This window comes from Charadrius vociferus, unplaced genomic scaffold, assembly GCF_000708025.1.
Source record: "Charadrius vociferus isolate BGI_N301 unplaced genomic scaffold, ASM70802v2 scaffold621, whole genome shotgun sequence".
In the NCBI taxonomy this organism is placed as follows: domain Eukaryota; kingdom Metazoa; phylum Chordata; class Aves; order Charadriiformes; family Charadriidae; genus Charadrius; species Charadrius vociferus.
The window spans coordinates 561,398-572,847 of NW_009646926.1; the positions used below are offsets into that span (position 1 = coordinate 561,398).

The 11,450-nt window shown below is 46.3% G+C and overlaps 1 protein-coding gene across 1 annotated transcript in view; it reads right to left on the bottom strand.

The window, feature by feature from the left end:
- Positions 1–11,450, bottom strand: part of NLRC5 (NLR family, CARD domain containing 5) — a 51,706-nt gene that overhangs the window by 18,474 nt on the left and 21,782 nt on the right. The window contains exons 13-24 of the mRNA XM_009894490.1: positions 10,569–10,676; positions 10,074–10,163; positions 8,995–9,060; positions 7,903–7,980; positions 7,116–7,199; positions 5,968–6,051; positions 4,647–4,736; positions 4,475–4,522; positions 3,934–4,008; positions 1,965–2,048; positions 1,108–1,191; positions 110–199 (exon numbers count right to left, since the gene is read on the bottom strand). Of these exons, the coding sequence (XP_009892792.1) occupies positions 110–199; positions 1,108–1,191; positions 1,965–2,048; positions 3,934–4,008; positions 4,475–4,522; positions 4,647–4,736; positions 5,968–6,051; positions 7,116–7,199; positions 7,903–7,980; positions 8,995–9,060; positions 10,074–10,163; positions 10,569–10,676 (981 nt within the window). The remainder of the gene's footprint in view (positions 1–109; positions 200–1,107; positions 1,192–1,964; positions 2,049–3,933; positions 4,009–4,474; positions 4,523–4,646; positions 4,737–5,967; positions 6,052–7,115; positions 7,200–7,902; positions 7,981–8,994; positions 9,061–10,073; positions 10,164–10,568; positions 10,677–11,450) is intronic.

An 11,450-nucleotide genomic window follows, 5' to 3' on the forward strand; every position in this document is an offset into this window, starting at 1 on the left:
CTGAAGCAAACACAAAAGACAGTCCTTCAGCAATGCTCTTCAAAGACAACAAGCTTTGTAGTCCCCTTAAAGCTGAGCTGCTGGCCACCAAACATTCGGAGTGCCTTACCGGACTTCTACCAGCCTGATCCGCTCACAGAGATTGATGGAGTTGAGGAGGGAGACAGTGCAACGTGGGGAAAATGTGCCATTCCTAATACTGAAAAGGAGGAGAAAGAAAGAACAATGAAATCATCTCCCCAAAAGAAAGGTTCCGATACACATGGCTCAATATTCCCATTGTTTACTTTGAGATGCAAAAGGCTGGATCTGCCCCATTTAACTCAAGATCAGTGAGTAAGGATCTAAAGTTTTGAGCACTGGCAACAGCATTCCTTTAACCAAAGGAGAGTCTCCTTTAGTCTCCTTTGACTAAAAAGGGAGTACAGAGCAAGGGTTTACACTGAACAACTCCTTTTCAGGGCTACTGGACTAGAGATACCCCGGACTGGAAGCAACCTCATGAGTGGGCAAATTCAGTCTCTTGAGACACTGCAGCTCCTCCATGCTACAACATCTCAAAAAAGATGGCCAAGCTCCTTCTGGGCTTTTTGCCCACATGGTGGGAGTGCCCCAGGCCGTGTTAGCACCCCTCTAGCCCAAATTCCCAGCCTAAATGGCTCATATACTGCCAGGAAACACTTGTGGTGTTGAGTGCGGCAGGATGCCAGATCCCTGCAGGGGTAGAGCTGTGGGATGCTGACCATGCATACGGGTGGCGTGCCATCACGGTGTGTCAACCATCAAGTCCTACATCTGTTATGGGTGCTGGAAGTCACATTCCATGGGACCTGCTAAGTGAGGATTATCTGGGTTGCCATGCCTAGGGCGGGTATTTCTCCTCCTGTCCTTTTTTCCCCCCTCTGTAGATCATTAAAGAAAAAAGGTTCAGTGCTGCTTTGGTTCTAGAAACAAGACAGGAATGGGTATGAAAGAATTTCTGCATTTTCTTTGCCTAGCTAGTTAATCTACAATTACCAATTAATGCTCCTAAGATATGCTGTGGTATTAGTGCTTTCCAAACCCATGTTTCATGGCAGCAATCAAAGCAAGGACCCCAAACATTACCTCAGTAGTGTCAGATGACAGAGGTATGGCAGGAAGCTCAGTAATCTCTCAATGCTCTGGTCACTCAAGGAATTTCCAGACAGACTGTAAAACATGGAACGAAATAAATTCCAAGAGAAACTAGGACAATCTGTAAATATTTCTATAAAATCCACATGGATGTGCACACACACATGTGCATGGGCATGTTACAGGTAAGTTCTGAAAAAGGACATGTCCAGAAATGCCCTGAAAGTTGGGTGAGATTTAGTCCTTATAGGCTGATCCTATAAGTGTTCTTCTACATCCTACAGCCAATTAACATTCTAGTTTTAAGTCTTACTTTTCCATTACCATAAGTTTAGAAAATTATGCTATTGACGTATTTCCTGCATGCAATACGGATATTGTATTATCTTTATTTATCATTACTCCGTTTCTGTTGTGAGCAGTATTCTTCTAATTTTCTTAGTGCCCAGCTCCTGTCTGGAGTGAGCAGCTCTTCAGGAGTTTGGTTTATGGCATAATGGGCCAGGTGCTCTTGCTCTGGCTATACTGCAAGCCAGGGTCTGGAGGAGTAGATGAAAATATTTGTGTATAGCCATATGATTGAGAAAGAATATGAGAACACATACGTGTTCTGGGGTGTTTACACACAGACATGGTAGACTTAGGAGAGGCCAAACTGAAGCAGAGAGGGCAATGGAAGGTGTGGGTTTATCTAAGCATCTGGGTGAAGTTTTGTGGGGATTTCTAGGAGGCTGTGGTGAGAGGAGAGCCAATTTACACTAGCTGCTAAGCTGAACGCTGACTCTGTATCTGCAGGTTGGGGAGACAGACAGGCAGGCAGGCAAGGTTGGCGAGTTCACAACACTTACTCGATTTCTGTCAGCTGGGGACATTGAGACAGTATCTGGCACAGCCTGGTCACATCCTCAGGGCTCACTGTGCAGTCCCTGAGACTGAAGCAAGCAAAGCACACAGGAGTTAAACATTTCCCATGACCATGGTATGACAACACTCTCCTCATAGCCCAGAGCCTCACATCGCTGCTTTACAGCGAGACCTGGACAGGCTGGAGAGTTGGGCAGAGAGAAACCTTATGAAATTCAACAAGGGTAAGTGTAGGGTACTGCATCTGGGGAGGAATAACCCCATGCATCAGTGCAGGTTAGGGGCTGACCTCCTGGAGAGCAGCTCTGTGGAAAGGGACCTGGGAGTCCTGCTGGACAACAGGATGACCATGAGCCAGCAATGTGCCCTGGCGGCCAAGAAGGCAAATGGCATCCTGGGTTGCATCAGGAAAAGTGTGGCCAGCAGGTCGAGGGAGGTCATCCTCCCCCTCTACTCTGCCCTGGTGAGGCCGCATCTGGAATACTGCATCCAGTTCTGGGCTCCCCAGTTCAAGAAGGACAGGGATCTGCTGGAGAGGGTCCAGCAACAGGCTACAAAGATGATTAGGGGACTGGAGCACCTTTCTTATGAGGAAAGGCTGAGGGACTTGGGTCTCTTTAGTCTAGAGAAAAGAAGATTGAGGGGGGATCTTTTTAATACTTACAAATACTTAAAGGGAGGATGCCAGGGGGATGGGAGCAGTCTTTTTTCAGTGGTGCCCAGTGATAGGACTAGAGGTAATGGGCACAAGCTTGAACATAGGAAGTTCCATCTTAACATGAGGAGGAACTTCTTTACCTCGAGGGTAGTGGAGCACTGGAACAGGCTGCCCAGAGAGGTTGTGGAGTCACCCACTCTGGAGACATTCAAAACCTGCCTGGATGCTGTCCTGTGCAACCTGTTGTAGGTGACCCTGCTCTGGTGGGGGGGTTGGACTAGATGATCTCCAGAGGTCCCTTCCAACCCTGACGGTTCTGTGATTCTGTTCTGTGATCTTAAGATGAGACCCATAGCAACCCTCTTGCTTCTACTACATATATTTTGCTACCCACCACCTAGGACCCGAGAAGTCAAAACCTGTCACAACCAGAGGATTTCACCAGCTCTGAGTTGATTCAAGAGAGCCGGTCCACCAAAATACCATGTTACTTTGGGTGTTGCCTCCCTAGAGCCACATCATTGGTACTTAAATTGTCTCAGGAGACCAGACAGCATCTTTCCCTGCTCAGCATTGTCTCAGCTCTCCCAGAACAAGGCTGGGAATGGTGCCCTCCTATGTCCTTCTCCAAGAAGGAGATCACAGAAGCCTTCCTGGGTGACAAACCAGGAATGTAGTAGCCAGCCAGATCTTTATCTCATTATTTCTGGGTAGAAGCTTCCTCTGCAGGAAAGCAAGACAATCCCCTCAAGCCCAGGCAAGCAACAGATGCACTATTTATTTTCCCATATAGGCCTGTAGGGGTGGACATCCCAAGTCTGTCCCAAGAGGATGTATTATTCATCCAGCCACCTCTGGCATATCACTGTGTCCCTCCAGTGACCACCAAGTACAAATACCTGCAGGCCTGGGTTGATGCCAGCTGGCTGAATCTCTTTGAGGCTTTGCTAAATTACACCAGCTAAGACCTTCTCCCGTGTAACCAAGTACTATTTTGGGGACTGGCCTCCCTGACCAGTTTCAGCAGGGAAGAGGATGGAAGAGACATATATTAAAGATGGACCTTTTCCAGAGGTGTCTCATGTGGAATGACAGGATATAAGCAGAGGAAAGAAACGTCTGCTTTCCAAGAGAGCTGAGTCTGTCCCTGCAGGCAGGCAGGGCACAGGACAGCTCTCTGAGGAGATGTAGCTGGAGGGGACGCATCTGTTCAACACATTGCGCTATAGATACAGACCCCCCAGCCCTGCCTTCCTACACTTCTGGCTGACAAAAGGAAGCTGAGGCTGCCATACCGAAAGCACTGTCCTTTTGCTTCGTGCTTGGCGTGCACCAGGAAACTACTTCTCCATCTGCTGGTACTTCTGACCCTGGGGAAAGAAGGTTTATTCCATGAGTGATTACCACTGATGTGACTGCCCCCAAGTAGCCGACTCCCCACGCTGCAGCTGGGGAAGAGGGTGACGTGGTGGCAGTGGCCTCATGTTCCAGTCTGCCTTTTCCCACCACCTGCCAGAATTAGCTTCACGTCACCCTCTGAAGAAAAAAGGCCTTATCATTCCTCTTCCAGCCTCCAGAGAGTTCTGCATCCACTCAGCACTTTGGGCATTTGCTCTGCCCTTGCCCAACAGGCTCCATACCTGCCATCTGCTCCATATGCTCAAGCTGCTGTCAATCAGCAATGGAACAGCTCACCGGGCTTCCACCACCCTGACTGGAGTCTGGAGCCAAATGGCTCTTTAATTGGCACACCTCAGGGACTCACACATCACCATCTATATAAGATGTCATAAGGAGGAGTCTGAAAGGCTGACAGATGAAAGGGTGTGATCTTACCTGATTCTTTCCCAAAAGGTTACATGAACCACCTGTGCATGTCCTAAGCTGTAACCAGAAAAGACCACAATTAGGATGGAGTTTGAAGACATGTGGTCCTGTATAACTCTGCAAAAACCAGAGCTTGAGGTCTTAAACAGCAAAAAAATAGGAAACGTACTGCTGGCCATACCTGAGGTTCATTGTTTTAATGTGTTCCAACGTAGATAAGGACTGAGCTAAGAAAAACACAGAGTTCAGGGAGATCTGGTTGTCATTAAGCCTACAGGTAGAAGAGATGAAAATCAGCTGCTGCAAGAAAAGTAATTTACACTGCGTCACCCAATAACAGCGATCCTTGTCCAACACTCTCAGACACTGCTTCTTTGCCACCTTCTGCCTGTGTTTCCAACTACAGTTCTGCAAACACAACTCACTCCAGTATTTTTTAAATTCGTCCCTCACCTTTAGAGCTCAGAGAATCACAAAATAATTGAGGCTGGAATTGACCTCTGGAGATGATCTAGTCAAATTCTCCTGCTCAGAGAAGAATTATACAAGAGCAGACTGCTCAGAACATCGTCCAGATGGGTTTTTAACATCTCCAAAGATGGAGAATCCAAAATCTCTCTGGGCAACCTGTTCTAGTGATGCACCATCCTCATCACACAAGTTTGTTCTTATGGTTAAATGGAATCCCTTGTATTTCAATAAAACGATGCAAGGCAAAAACAACTCTTTGGCTGTAAGTGCAGTTGTGGCAGTGCAAAACCCACACTAATTAAGACCATGCTCAGGTCTACTGTATCTACTGTGACCATGGGCAGTATGCTTGATGGTGGAGGAAAAAAACAGATAACAGCAGTGTGTTTTATTGCATTGACGTGAAGAGAAGCTGCGGACTGTCAGTAACTGGAACAGTTTTGGCTAGAGAACAGCTCAATTGATCAAACAGGAACAATAAATATATCTTTCAATACAGCAAAATAGTGCTATACTCCTTAAGCCACAGTCCTTTACACTGCACTTCCAATGGGAGTGTCAGGTAAAATACCCAGATAAACATAAGCCGCCACTGCAGCTGAATTCAGACTCCGCTGTTGAAGCTGGAGCTCCCCAGCATTTATCTTCTAAAGACGGCCATCTCAGGAGAGGAAGGACTGCTCTCCCTCCCGATGAGGAACTGGGAGAGCAAAAATTCAGTGGCCTGCTAAAGATTTCAGCCTGTTTTAGAAAGCAGGTGCCACACCTGCACACAAGACCACCTGCCTCCTTCATGGAGGACTGAGTACATAGCCTCTCAGGCACTGAGCTCTATCAAGCTTCAAGTGGAGTCAATCTCTTCTGGACTAGAGGTGGGACAGACCAGAGAGCACAGTGGATCTACCCTCAACAGACACAGAATATAACTGCTCTTGATCCTCAAGGGTCCTTCCCAAATGTGGACTGCGCTTCCACAAACAATACTCCCACAAAAACCCATCCATGAGTAAGGAGAAACAGGAGCTACTCACTTGAGAGAACTTAACATTTTCAAATTCGGGAGGAACTGAAACAGCTGCAAAAGTCCCTCATCTCCCAGATAATTATTTGATAGGCTAGGATTTAAAGAAAGGCATTTAATTTTCATATAAGAAACAATAGACACAATCAGTTCTTAGTAACTAGAGCTCTGAAAGCAAAACACAGGCACCCTTATCAAAACAGCACAGGCACTGCCCCTCTCCACCGACAACTAAAGCCTACAGGGAAACCAGAGACTGGAATTAACCAACACAAGAGAGCCAAAAACCCAGCTCAGGGCTCATCCTTTTCTCATGTCCACCCAATGATGCCTCTGGACTGACAGTGATTTTTAATGCAGTTACAAGGGACCAGAAGTCCACAGCTCTGAGAAATGATCAACCTGGACAGGCCCAACAGAAGAGCCACGGGTTAGTCCTGGAGAAGGATATGAGGCTCTGATATTAGAGCCTAAGGATTACAATGGGCTATGGACCATGCAGGATCAAGGGACATGATTACTTAAAAAGAGCAAAGGCCAAATGTCTCTTCCACAGGCTGTCAGGCCTAAGAGAACAGCCAGGCCTTGGGTGGTGGTACCCAGACGACATGCTTGTGTTGGCCCTTGTTCTGTCCCCAAAACCTAGGTGTGAGCATGTGTGTTGGCTAGCCATCCCATCAGGGCTGGGTCTGCTCATCTTCTGGTGTCAGCAACCAGGCTGACTCCCCACACACAGTGCTAACAGAAGAAAGCGCTTTGATGACAAAGGTCCTTGCACACTATATGTGGGATCACCAGCCAAAACACAGGCTGCCGCATTAATTTTAGGTGGGATTCTTCATGCTCTGCAGCTTTGCTCCCAAATGGCCCAAAGGCAAAAATGGCAGAGCAAAGTTTTACAGCTTTTGAAATACCCAAAATCAGGTTAAGTGATCAAACAGCCCTTTTTCAGATTTATATCCTGCAACCTTTGCCCTAAGAGAGCATGAGAGCTGTATGTCTCCTTGGCAAAGGATATTAGCCCATGTAATGCCATGCCTTTCATAAGGCTATGTCTCTACCACATTCTCCAATGCTGCAGAACAAAAAAAAAAGCATCATTTTCTCAATATCCCAAAGAACTGTAGATAAAGACCATAAGGGTTAAGAAGGACTCACTCCAGCTCAGAGATGCTGCTACATTCCTTCAGGACTGCACACAGCTTCTCCAGGTCACTGGCTTGAAAATGACTGTCAGTCAGTCTAGGGGGAAAGAGAAAACAATAGTGCAGCTCTGCAGAATAACAAACAAGCTTGTAAACTTCAGACCTTCAGAAAAACAGAATAAACGAGGAGATAATAATGAAATAAATCCCCTTGAAATATCTTGCCTTTTTTTTTTTTTTGTCTGCAACAAATGCTAATTTGTATTTTCAGCTTTTGTCTGCAAAGAGAGTGAAGAGACAAGGTAAAGAAAACCTGTGGCACAACAAGGTCCTGGTTAGAAGGCTTCTTCCTTCTTCACTGCAGCCTACAAAACAGAGAGATGCACTCTGTGCTGGAGTCAGAGCATGATCTGATACGCATCTGAACACAGGTCCAGCTTAGAATGCATTTCTCCAAATGAGCAGAGAATGCCCCCAACATCCCAAGCTCTATCACTGCCAGCTCCAATGCAGTAATGCAGCAACTGCAGCCGATGCAGTCAGTAACCACACAATCACCGTGCCAGTTCTGTGGTTGGGACAACCCACAATCTATTTTGACTCCTGTAGAAGAACAGACACTAACCACAGAGCTTCTAGTGCTGCAAGCTGGGAATGTGAACACAGCGATGACTGACTGACTGACAGGGCCTCTACCAGCTCTCTTGTAATTCACCATGCAAACTTGGAGATGCAGGTTGTGTCAGCTATAGGATCCAGACAGGACGTGCATGAAATACAATGAAAATGTGCCATGGTACCTTATTGTTTTGGGGGCAGTAGGTATCTGGTTTTCCTCTCCATATTGTTGGTCATCAGTAGAGAACACGGGCTCTTCCCTAGTAAGTGAGCACAGAACCAGACAAGGGTAAAACACTCACACTTTAGCAATTTGGCAGGTCCCTGGGGCCACCCTGGCTCTAGCCCACACTCATATCTTTGCCAATAGCAAGCTCTTCTTTCTTTCAGTGATTAACCAAACACTTGAGCACGCAGGCAAGTGGAGAGAAGGGGAAAAGACAGATATCTCACCTAAGCTACAGTTTGATGGAGAATTCAGCTTTTGTCTAAACATGTTTTGTGAAAAGAGTTCACGTCTGTGCAAAAAACTGACTATTCATAAATAAATGGAACATCCAAATCCTAAAATATCTGAGTTTGAAGTGTCACCTGGTGCCTTAAAGGAGTGTCTCAGGCTGCCACTCTCTTTCAAGCATAGCCACAACAACTGGGTTGCATCCCACAATAGCCCTGCTGTTCCTCCATGGCTAAGAGGTGGGATGCAGGTGTACTGTGGGAAACGCTATTTTACACTGGGCTCAGTCCATGGAGAACAAGGGCATAAAGAAACGAACCTACAGCTCCAAGAGCAACCGAAAACCATCTCTCAAAGAAAACATTTGGGTTAAGCTGGTTTGACCCATAATTTTCTGAGGGGAAAAATAAAATCCCGAATTTATTTTCATTTATGAGTACCATGATCCAGAATGCATAGCATAGTGAACTAGACAGTTTTAAACATGCAGGGATCTGTGAATCTTTTTGGAATTGGGTTTGGAGGTGTGAGGTTCACTTCTTTTTTTACTGTTCACTGATATCATATAGCACAGCTGTCATTAAACAGCCTGCTTTGCTTAGGATGGTGTGAGTTGAAATGTCCCCTAGAGACATAAAATGTACTCAAACACTACAGAAGGCAGTGGACAACTTCCAAAGTGGCTAAGAAAATCAGGAGAAAGTACTACATTTGGATTCAGAGGGGAGAAGGGGCAAGAACTGCTTGAGATGAAGTGTCACCCTTGGCATCTAAACAGGATAAGAACTAAAAACACCATTTGTGCACACCCATTTACCTAGGAGGAAGGGAAGCAAACTCTCTGTCTTCTGTAAACCTCAGGACTACGGTCTCAGAACAAAGGCTGTGAAGAAGAGAAGAAATCGATCAATGTCACATTTTGGTTATTCACAGGACTTCTTGTTTTAAGAATGCTTGATTTTGCTCTGCAAAACTCTTTGGTGAAACCAATCACTTAAAACACTCTTAAAGCAAACAAAAGATAATCTCCATCAGTTTTAAATCAATATCAGATGACCCAGGTTCTCTGAATCGTTAGAGAAAGTACAGACAAAACTATTACACTTGAACTCCAGGGGGCTTCCAAGGCAAAGGAACAGGGGCAGAACTTCCAACTCCACTCCAGATGTCACCAGTTCTCATACTCCACAGAGACCCTCTCCAAAACTTCCCAGGCCAGAGAACAGGAAAGAGTCAAAAACTGCCCCCACGCATGAAAGGACACACAGTTTTGTACCTTCTCAACTATCTGGTTCAGATAAAATCAGCTTACAGCAATGTATTACCAACTGTCAGTGTTAGTAATCATCTCTGGACACCCCTCACAATGTTGAGGTGCTGGAGCGTGTCCAGCAATGGAGCTGGTGAGGGGTCTGGAGCACAAGTCTGATGAGGAGTGGCTGAGGGAACTGAGATTGTTCAGCCTGGAGAAAAGGAGGCCAAGGGGAGACCTTCTCGCTCTCTACAGCTCCCTGAAAGGAGGGTATAGCAAGGGATGGTCGGTCTCTTCTCCCAAGGCATAGACGACAAGACACGAGGAAACAGCCTCAAGTTGTGCCAGGGGAGGTTTAGATTGGATATTAGGGAAAATTTCTCCACCCAAAGAGTTGTCAAGCATTAGCACAGGCTGCCCAGGGCAGACGTGGTGCTGAGGGACATGGGTTAGCAGTGGGTTTGGCAGTGTTAGGTTGATGGTTGGACTTGATGATCTTATAGGGCTCTTCCAACCATAACAATTCTATGATTCTATGTTCTTCATCCACCCCACTTCTGAGGTGACTCAACAAAAATCTCAGAATCTAACCCGCAGACTTGTATATTGGGATTAACCTCAGGAATGATTCAAGACCTACATACCTGACTTGTACCTCCATCATCTTCTGGCAGATATTTACTGACTTCAACAGACTGCAAACGCCATTGACAGAGAGGCGGTTTTGACTGAGACTAAGGAAGATAAAAAAGGCAATTAGGTAGTCGCTGAAATCACACAGGACTGTCCTAGTGGAAGCGGTCATCAGTGTGCTGCATGCATGAACCCATTTCACTTCAGAAGTGGCATGGTGGAGAACACACAGGATCACTACTCCTGCAGAAGGGGTTTTAATGAAAGGGCGCTTCAGCTCCATTTAGACCAGTTTCCATGCGTGATGCTCTAAGCAAGTTACCACCTTCAGTCTGAACAGTCTCATGGGCTGAGTCTCATCCATCCTGCAGAGTGCTCAGAGCTGCTTCTGTAGCACTGGTCTGGGTGAGGTCTTTGCCTCCTGGAGCCCTGCTCAGCATCTCTGTACGGTCCTTGCAAGGCTCAAGAAAAGAGGGCAATTTGGGTTTGTACGAGGCAACACTTACTCCAGCTGCTTTGAAATTGATATCCAAGGGAGGCTTTCCAGCAGACAACCACAGCCTTCATCTCCAAGCTTGTTACCTGATAAACTGAGGTATTTCCCAGTTAGTGGGGACTATTTTGAACAGTGTAAACAATAACACCCTCAATATCTGCTTGCTTCCCTTTCCTACAATTGCTTTTTTGCCTGGACTGTTCTGTCCCAGATCAATCTTCCCTGCTCATCTCTGCATGAAGCAACTTCAGACGAGTTTTATCCCTAAGACAATATGATTCATGCTTTAGCCCCCAAACCATCTTACTTTAGAAAACCTAAGTGGAAGTACAAAACAAGAAACTAAATGAGCGAGTGTTTACTGTCCTGGAAGGAAGAAAGGAAGGCAGAAAACACTGGGTGACAAAGATCTCCAGATCCCAATTCAAATCAGTGAGGTAGAAAACTGGGGGTTGAGGAGCATCTAAATTCAAGATACAGTCTGCACTGAAATGTCTTGCAACAGGTATTCCTGCATTTTCCAGGGCAGACAGGCTAGGAGGAGAGCCTTACAGCCAAATCCAGGTGGCCTCATATTCAGGCAAATAAGGAAAGGTAGGGATGATACTCATTGCAACGTGCAGGTTATGAAATGGACTTCTTGCCTTCCTCTGCCCACTTCTCCCAACAGAACTGGATGGCTTTAGAAGACAAAAGGGACCACACAGAAGCGAACTGTGTCCTTCACTGGCTCAGAGGATTTGCTGGAGGAGCTGTGCCTCTGGGACGGCTCCATACTGCCTCCAGCGTGCAGCACTGCTTCATTAGCAGGGTCTGCTCCATAACTGGCGTCTCTGGTTACAGTCTCAGGGAGACAGAGGCTGCAGTTGTCACAGAAATCAAAGGCTTCTGA